Consider the following 10,121-nt stretch of genomic DNA (forward strand, 5'->3'; position numbering starts at 1 on the left):
GACGTTTTCTTTTACAAAAGACCAACAAATCGATTCTTATCACCAAATTTGTGTTTGTTGGGATTAACACCAAAAACGCACAACAAAAAGTAACGAGTAAAAATTCACAATTCAGTTTTTGGGATATTTTTTTTTCTTTGGATACCAAAAGACTTATTTTTAAAAACGTTGAAGTATTTTTCTTGAACTATTATTTCTAAAACGAATTTGTAAACAAAATTTATTCTTAAATATTGATAATGATCAATGATTGTTAAGAAAACAATCTATCAAAGTGGTTTGTTAATAATTATTATTACTTGACTCAATACAATTATTATATGTCTCTGATTTATCTAATGAAAATAAATACATCAAGACCTTTCTCTTATTCATTTAAACAATTGTAAACTAATTCATTTGAACTTTTGTCCTGTGACTTTCTGTCTTTTATCAATAATTATACTTGTGAAGTGTTTTCTTATCCATTGCTCATTAACTTCATGTTTTTTTAATACTCATAATCAAATAATGGGGTAATATTAAAGTCAGCAATAGCTCACAATTTATCTAAAGTAAACGAGATGCTATATTCAAATTTTCATTTAAAACAAGTTTTTTTTACCTGTAGAACAGAGTTACGTACAAAATAGTACTTAAAATTCTCAACAACAAAATTCAACACTTTTATTGACCTGGGTCTTTTTGTATTCGCTTCGTAGCCGCCACCCCTTATCAAACATAGCCAACACACCGCACATGTGTGGCGTACTCACGATGTTGAGGGTTTGGCAATATACAATCAAAGTTAGCAATATACAGCAGGTAAGTAATGGACAGTCAAAATGGATGTTGACTGCTAGTAGATCTGAATTTTTAAATTGGTATATTAGATTTTACCTGATTAGAACGTGTCTCGTTGAATTTTCTAATAAACTTACACACACATAATCTGACTTTTAATTGTAAGGTAGGAGTATCGGTCGTTTTGTATTCAAGAACTGGGTTTGCATGAAAATAGACTAACTAAAAGAAATTGTTAAAACAAATTCTTATCATATAATACAAGAAACCTATGTTTACTCAAATTGAGTTATATGATAAGAAAATAAAGCTATAGACCTAGTTGCTAATCTTTAAAAGTTATTTGTCTTTGTAGCTGTAGTTGAGGGTGTGGGTGGTGGTGTACAGTATAGAGAATAATGGGCAAAAAATATAAAAAATAGAGAAAACTGGACCAAAAAATAAAGAATAGAGAATAATGATTATGTTCTTATTCAATACTTCAAACGAACATAAAGCATTTACAAAGTAAAACTCAACACAGTTTTTGGTTATCAGCTCGCCCCGACAGCACAGAAAGCTTATTTTTATTATAAACAATAAACAAATGTCCAATTTGCTGTCATCGACCGCTGCCATCACATATAAACACAATCTACAATAGAAAAATGTTCTATAAGTTGAAGAAAAAATCATTTCGATTTACATACATGTATTTTATCAACTATTTTCTACATAACATACTGATTCACATTCCTATGAAGTCTTAATAAAAGGGGTGGGTGGGTGGGAAAACGAACCTTTCTGTCGGATAGGCGAACCTCGAATGACAATTCTAGATATCTTATAATAATTTTAGCGCTAAAATTCTAGCATGAAGTTATCATGATTGATATAACTTAAACCGGTAATAACTTACTGATGGTCCAATCAAATTAAACATAAACATGTTTTGATTTAAACACACGTGTTAAAAGTAAACAAATACACGTGTTCCCGAGTAACCTTTATAAATACATTTATGTTCTTATTCAATACTTCAAACGAACATAAAGCATTTACAAAGTAAAAACTCAACACAGTTTTTGGTTATCAGCTCGCCCCGACAGCACAGAAAGCTTCGATTGATAAAGAAAGGGACATAAAGAAAAAGGGGGGACAAACAATATAAATTACAATCCTAAATTCTTAGATACTGACAATCTGTTGAGTATACTCTCTTTAACATAACCATCTTTGGCTTTATCACTTTTCCATCTCCCGTGTTTCTTAAACAACCGGTCATCTATTCCAGCTTCTGCCGCGGCAGTAGCTCCTCCTGACCTCAAACTATGTAAGCCAAACTGTTTTTTATCAAGACCTAAACTGTCAAGTGCAGATAACAATAACTCTCTGGCTCTGGTGTAAGAAATATGACTACTCTTTCTAAGTTTGTATATATTCAAAGATTTACAATAACAAATAGATCTAAAAATAAAATCATTCGATTCTTCAGGAATGTTAGCTAACTTTAGATAACGCTGAAGTACATCTACCGGGCATGTAATATTCCCTGTTTTTGAAATGACAACATCTTTCCCTTCCCTATATACATCAGTTTTACTCTTGACTAAATGAAGTGTAAGGTAAGTAGGGGAAAACTGTATATCAGACCTTCTCAAGTTAGCTAACTCGGAGAATCTTAAAAAGCCAGCATAGGCTAATAAACACATACATGCTATTCTTACATCTTTTAAATTACAAGTATTATTAGCATATTTACATACAATATTTTTCAAAATATGCGGTGTGATAGGTTCTTTTTTGACAACTGAATGACCTATTTTTCTATGAGCCCCTTCAAGAACAGATGCAACTAGATTATTTTCACTGGGATCAGCAACGCCAGCTAATTTATGTGCCCATTTTATGGCGTAAAAAGCATCATTTAATTTTGAAACCGATTTTGCAGTTTCAGACAAATGAATTAAATATAAAGAAATATGTAAATGAGATGCTGGCAATGGTGAAAAAGAATATTGACTAGTCCACTTACACCATGAATTGAAGGCATATCTATATTTCTTCTGAGTACTCGCAGCCTTGGACGAAAGAAGGAATTCTGGTAACTGTTTGAACAAACTGCTGAGATCATTATTAGAGGCAACTTGTGAATTAAAGTCTGACCAATGTCCTACTGAAAAAATATCTGAAAAACGTAAAATTGCAATAACATTTTATATACATATACAGAGGACGAATTATTAGCATATTTCAGATTTCTATACACAGTAAAATATAATATATATTCAAATATTTCAACGCCAGCTACAATATCTTTATAGATACTAGGGCCATAAACTGTAAAACAAATTACCATGCCTGCTAAAATATCATTATAGATACTAGGGCCATGTCAAATAAAAAACCAAGCCTGCTACAATATCATTACCGATACTAGGGCCATGTCAACATAAACACCCATGCCTGCTACAATATACATATACTAGGGCCATGTCACAAACAGACCATGACTGCTACAATATATCTATATATATATTAGGGCCATGTCACAAACAGACCATGCCTGCTAAAATATATCTATATATATTAGGGCCATGTCTAAGATGCATCTAGCAAAACAGCCAAAACTGGCGAACCAAACGGTTCAATTCCGAATATCGTATTCTTATTCGAACCTTGCTTATAAATACCATCAGTATTTTTAAACACAATAACATCTTTTACGTAATCTTGATAAATCAGATGTTTATCGAATATCAAAGGCCAGAATGCAGCAGAAATCCACTTAGGCACAACTAACGTGCCTCGAGCTTTACAAGCTATAATGTGTTTAATCGATCGTATCACAAGATTAATTGGTGGAACTAGCCAATTATTTTCATTGGTCCAAACTTGAGAAAATGCATCAACTGCTTCAGAATCAGGTTGCCAAAATAAGGAGTTAAATCTCATAACTTTTCTATTTTCGACACTTGCAAACCTGTCAATCGAATAAGGACCCCACATATCATTTAAAAAATTGAAAAATATATGTGTGACTCCCCAGTCCTCGAAATCAACCATTTTGCTGATATAATCAGCCTTTTCATTTTCTTTTCTGAGAATCCATTGAATGTCAATTGATATTCCTTTTTGAATGCAAAATGAAAAAATAGATTTTGCTATAACATGAAGATTTTCTTTCATACTTCCCGAATTAACAATTTTGACACAATTTTGATTGTCAGTAAACCACTTTATAGTTTTTCCTGTGAAACTATTCTTAAAAGAAAAAAGGGCCAACTCTATAGCTTTCAGCTCTCTCCATGTGGAGCTTTGTACCGTTTCACTACATGTCCACATCTTATGGAAAATCTTATTTTCTAATTCAACGGTGTATGCACCAGCGGCAATATTACTAGCATCTGAGTATATGACAACAGAAGATTTACTGTAATGACATAAATTACGATAGTTAATCATGGTGACATTTTCTAACCAGAACTTTAACTCTGATAAAACCTCGACGGGTTTGTACCCTGTAATGGGAATATCCCACCCAATTCTACTTTCAATTTCCATGTAACAGAACTTTGACATAATTCTAGCCACATTTCCGATTACGGGAGTCATAGAAATAATTCTACCTACAACCTGAGCTAAAGATCTAGCTGTAACATAGGGAAATTTAGCCAAAATTACATTCAATGAGAAAATCAAATCGTCAACTCGACGTTGAGTAATAGATAATTTGTATTCTTTCGAGTTCCAAACTATTCCCAACCATTCTAACTCGGTAACAGGTTTAAAAACAGACTTCTCCTCGTTAATAAGGAAACCAGCATCAATCAAAGACCTTTTTACGAAGGACGATTGCTCATTACATGTATTTTCATCTGGACTCATGCCAAATCCATCATCTAAATACAAAACAACTTTTATACCGTTTCCACGCCAAAATTTTACTAGTGGCCTCAAACATTTAGTAAAAATGTACGGACCGGTAGTAATTCCGAAAGCTAAAACAGTATAGCAATAAAATTGACCTTCCCACTGAAAACCTAAGAAAGTCTGTTGCTGTGAGCATATGTCTAAGTGAAAATAACCAGATTTTAAATCAAACTTAAACAGATACATATCTTTGTCAAAATATTGTATAGCTAACTTCCAATCCTCAAATTTTATTTTTTCGCGCTTTATGTGTTTATTCAATTGACTCATATCTAAAATAAGTCGTTTCTTACCGGACTTTTGAGTAGCAACACTCAATGGATTTACCACATATGGTTGAAAAGGCACTTTAATTACGCAACCTATTTGAACTAAATCTTCAATTGACTTTGTGACAAATTCAGTATTCTGCCGTGCTGATCTATTATTTCTGTGGTACATTTTAAAAGGTGTATCTATAAATGGAATAACATAACCATTTTTTATTGTATCAAGCACAAAAGGACAAGCACCTTATTTTTTCCCAATACTTTACATGACAAGCTAATCTACCTTTCACCCCTTTAAATTTATCATATGACTGACAATTTTCAAAATATTGAACTTGATCTAAAAAAGATTCTATATAATCGTTATCAACAAAACATGTAGAAAATTGGTCATTAATAGTGTCTAAATACTTATCATTCACAATGACTGGAGAGTGACGTTCAGGCCCTACTTTACTACTTCTGGTAGGTTGTGGATTTGCTGTTGGATGACCTGAGACTGGCGAGAAGAGGACAGTTTTTTCTCCAGTGGCCTTGTTGCTTGCAGTAGTGGCACGTGTCGATTGAGCAAGGCTCACGCCTTGCGAAGCTCCCACGAAAGGGCTGTTGCTGATTACGTTGATAATGCTGAGCGTAAGCAGGGTTACCATAAGATTCCGCAGGTTGTTGACGAGGCGGATTTTTTGGGTAAGGTTGCTGGCGAGATTTTGACTTCTCCTTGGAGGTACGGATAGCTCTGGTCTCAGCTTGTCGTATCTTTCTCTCATCTTCAGAATCTGAAGCCACGGCATTGGATTCGTATTCCCTAACGGTTCCCCAACCAGCAGGGGAAGCATCAGCTATGCGTATTTTCTTATTACGGCTTTTGATCTTATCAGTTATGTCAAGAACTAATCTATAGGCTTGAGTATTGGAGTTAGGGATGAATTTTGAAAGTTTATTAACAGTGTCTAATAATTCCTCGTTAAAGGTGTACTGAATTCTGTTTCCTTCCCCCTTAAATTTTAGAGTGACGTCCTCCTTAATTTTTCTCTTAAGGCAATCTTGTTCTTGTATGAGTTCAGATTTCAACTCACCTAACTTGCTGTCTAAAATTGTCTTAAAAAGCTCTACAGTATCTACCAAATCAGACGACTTATCAGCTGCTTTATGAATATTAGGTGGCGGTAAACTATTATCTCCTTCGAGTAGTATGTCTTCATTCAATTCCAGACGTGGAGAAGATTCGGACATTTTACCAAGTGGCGATTTAAGAAAAAACGAACCTTTCTGTCGGATAGGCGAACCTCGAATGACAATTCTAGATATCTTATAATAATTTTAGCGCTAAAATTCTAGCATGAAGTTATCATGATTGATATAACTTAAACCGGTAATAACTTACTGATGGTCCAATCAAATTAAACATAAACATGTTTTGATTTAAACACACGTGTTAAAAGTAAACAAATACACGTGTTCCCGAGTAACCTTTATAAATACATTGTGCTAAAATATAACGAATAGAGAATGATGAGCAAACAGTATAAAGAATAGAGTAAATTGGCCTAAACAATTAAAGAATATAGAAACGAAGGACCCCCATCCAGACCCTCATAGTTGTGTTTTATAGACTGTTGTTTGACATGGCGGTGTCTGGTTGTCTACGACTTATGAGTTTGATATATTCTGCATCTTTTGTGCTGTATTTTAGAATTTATTTACAAGCATGCTTCATGTTTACACATTTTGCAATATACCGAATCTAAAAAAGCAGTCTTCACATTAAAGTTTTGAATCAATAGGCCCATAGTTGAATTTAATAAAAAATTAACTTAGATTCTATAAGCCTGTAGAGATGAATTTTACAGGCCCAAAAGTAATTTTACAAGCTTGGGCTGGTGGGCCTGTGGTTGCCGGAGCGTGAAGACTGGAAGCAACTGTGACTTACTAACTTACTTTAGTCAGAGTGATCTTAATTTAATCGGATACGAGCTGGAAGGGGGCGGGGGTCATATTAGACAAAAATTAAGTAGGCCTTTATGTGATAAATAATTTACTCACAGTCACTGACAAAAATACGATAAAATTAGCTCTTGCGTTAAATGGTAAGAAAATAGAGCTATATGCCTAGTTGCTAATCTTTTATTCATTTTTGTATGCTATAGTTGAGGCTGAAACTACTATATGTGTTATAGTAGTCTCAGGTAGAGGGTGTGGATGGGGGTTCACAGAATAGAGAATAATGGGAAAAAAATTAAAGAATAGGGAAAAATGGACCAAAAAAATAAAGAAAAGAGAATAATGAGGTGCTAAAATGTAAAGACTGAATAGTGAGGTGCTAAAATGTAAGACTGAATAGTGAGGTGCTAAAATAGACTAACTAAAAGAAATTGTTGAACCAGAGACATATATACTAATCGGGATACTGACTGCGTAGAAAAATATTAATGTAGGACTACTAGTACATATAAAGTGTATTTAATGTTCTCGAGCGTTGTCGGTGACCTCCTCGACACGGCCAATTTTGGTCTTAAAAGTAAAAATAAATGATAAGTTTCTTTCCCCTGCATTCTTCGGTCGCACTTGTAAACTGCCTACCCCCAAAAAATGGTAAATTATACAAAAAGAAGACACAGAAAATTGAAATACTGGTATGCACACACACACACTAACATGCCACTGTTATCAACAACAGACATGATCTTTTTGACGCGTTACTCGTTACTTGCAGTAAAACGATGGTGGGGAAATCCCACCGAATTGGAATAGTTTCTACTGTGAATTTATTTTTAATACACATTTTGTATTTGGAATGACACATATTCATGAAAAATCAAAAAATTATCCAAAAGATGAATAGTCTCAGGACTCTTGTATGGTAACCCCTTTAGGTCAAAAGGTCATTTGCTTCAGGTCACCAGGACGTCACTAATCAACATGAAATACATACCTGTCAACCTATGAAAATGAAAATGCTGGTCATGACCTGCATTGAAGAAGAAATCTCAGGTCATAACGCGTGCGAACTTTTTTTCAGCTGAATTTAAGAATTTAGAGGACATTTATTTATATTTTAAAACGAACAGTTTCCAAAATATGTTCACATGGTGAAGTACTAACTGAAAATAGTTTAAAGCTTTAATTTTATTTTTTCATTGCATAATAAACCAATGAAATATTAATGTGTTATACTTTATCATTTCAAGCCAAGCCATACCCCTCTCTTTGTTTCATTCATTGTACTATACCAATTCTCAAGCTACTTGTTTCCCAGTATGCATCTTCTTTTAGTGTGTTGATATTTGAATGCAATAAAATAATCAAGCATTTAAAGGAAGTAGAGATAAAAAAAATTAACTTTCAAAATAATTTTTTAATTGTTCTAAGGTAGAAATATAAAAGAAAGTAATATTCTGATATGTATTTGCATTCAATTTGTATTATATTTAATCTTTTTTCAAAAAGAAACATAAAATTAAGGAGTATATTGTGAAAGGTGACAAAAAGGGGAAGTAACTCAAATTTATTGTCAATTAAATTTTTCAATTCCTTATTTACACTTAGACACAAAATATGTGTTACATGAGGACGAATTAGAAATCAAATACAATAAATGACAGAATAGACAAGAAACCGATAACAAAAGTGTTTTTTCTAAAGATCATAAAACTTGTAAGATACATGCATCTTACTAAATGAAAGTAGATAGTTTCTTGATAAATATAGCTAAATTATGCAATAACTGACAGTGACACAATGACAGCATATTTTGCATTTTCGGTACAGATGGGTATGTTGTATAATCATGATAATATTTCGGTATATATTTCTTCCGAAGTTCAGTAATAGTACTATTATTACATACATATAAATAATGATATTCATCACCAATACATTCATTACATAAGGTGCATATGCGATCGGTTCTAGCGATGTTGTACCATCTGCCAGTTTCCATAAGAATTTTAAGATTGCATGTTCTCAGTTTCGAAATCCAGATTCTTTTATCCTCTGGAAGACGTAGTACGTGAATAATTTTCAAAACCAAACTGAGTTTTAAATAACTTATAATATTCGCCACGAGACGATTTATCAATAGTACTGAACCACTTTTGAAGAAACTGATCTTGAAGAATCTGTTTTATAACAGGTTTGATAGTTAAATAATCAAAGTATTGGTTGAAAAACATATAACCTAATCCTGAGTTGTCAAATATAGATTATCATCAGTATGTAATTTAAAAATAAGCTTATACATAGAACTACTAAGTTTGTTTTCATTTTTAGCCATTCTACTCCAAAACGATAACATTCTTAATTTTACTTTTATTTCTAGTGGAAACCTGCCTAATTCTCTTTGGAGTACTTGATCTCACATTTAAAATTCTCTTGCAAAATTGTAGATGAACTTTTTAAATTATATCAATGTTTTCAAATCCTAATATTTCTGATCCACACAATAAAATAGGTTCTACAAGATAATCAAACAATTTAAGTTGTAAATCAATGGGTAAATGTAAATTTCTAATCTTTGTATAAACAGCAAAAAGTGCTTTTTGCAACTGTTCCACAAGCTTTTTCTTTGCACAAACAAATGATCCATTATAATCTAGCAAAAGACCAAGGTATGTCTAGGTATCTACAATTTCAAGAGATGTACCATTAAGTTTAAAATCAAAATCCATCCATGTTTTTCTTTTGCTAAAAACCATCACTTTAGTTTTACCAATATTCACACTAAGTTTCCACATTTTACAGTAATTTTTAAAAACTTTTGAGAGCATTTTGCATTTCATCATAATTATCATCTGCATACAACAAAACAAAAATTTCTAAAAAAACATGTAATTCATTATAACATTTTTCTTTAATTAATTCTAGAGGTAAAATATGAAGTTTTCTGAAGTAATCTTCTAAGTCATTTAAGAATATGGAAAACAAAAAAGGGGAATGATTTTCACCCTGACGAACTTCTATCATACACGGGAAGAATTTCATATTGTTGTATTGAACACACGATTTAATATTAGTATACATATTATATATATAACTTGGAAATATTTTCCTTTTATCTGGCTCTTTTGTAATTTTAACCAAAGTCCAGTTCTCCAAATAGTATCAAATGCCTTTCTAAAATCTATGAATGTACAAAACATTTTTTTTCCAAAGGACAAA

At 32.5% G+C, this 10,121-nt stretch overlaps 1 protein-coding gene across 1 annotated transcript; it reads right to left on the bottom strand.

The window, feature by feature from the left end:
* Window positions 1-1,624: 1,624 nt before the first annotated feature.
* LOC127715392 (integrase/recombinase xerD homolog) lies at window positions 1,625-5,203 on the bottom strand. Its single transcript, XM_052221432.1, has 2 exons — window positions 4,989-5,203; window positions 1,625-2,950 (listed from the first exon to the last, which is right to left on the bottom strand). The coding sequence occupies exons 1-2, from the start codon at window positions 5,134-5,136 to the stop codon at window positions 1,935-1,937; spliced, it is 1,164 nt and encodes a 387-aa protein (XP_052077392.1). The 5' UTR covers window positions 5,137-5,203; the 3' UTR covers window positions 1,625-1,934.
* Between the last annotated feature and the right edge of the window lie 4,918 nt (window positions 5,204-10,121).

Source organism: Mytilus californianus, unplaced genomic scaffold (genome assembly GCF_021869535.1).
Source record: "Mytilus californianus isolate M0D057914Y unplaced genomic scaffold, xbMytCali1.0.p SCAF_9, whole genome shotgun sequence".
Classification (NCBI taxonomy): Eukaryota; Metazoa; Mollusca; class Bivalvia; order Mytilida; family Mytilidae; genus Mytilus; species Mytilus californianus.

Coding starts and splice junctions, on each gene's coding strand:
- LOC127715392 (XM_052221432.1), bottom strand. CDS start 5,136: ATGTACCACAGAAATAATAGATCAGCACGGCAGAATACTGAATTTGTC. Junction 2,951..4,988: donor TGTTGCTACTCAAAAGTCCG/GTAAGAAACGAC, acceptor TACGTTTTTCAG/ATATTTTTTCAGTAGGACAT.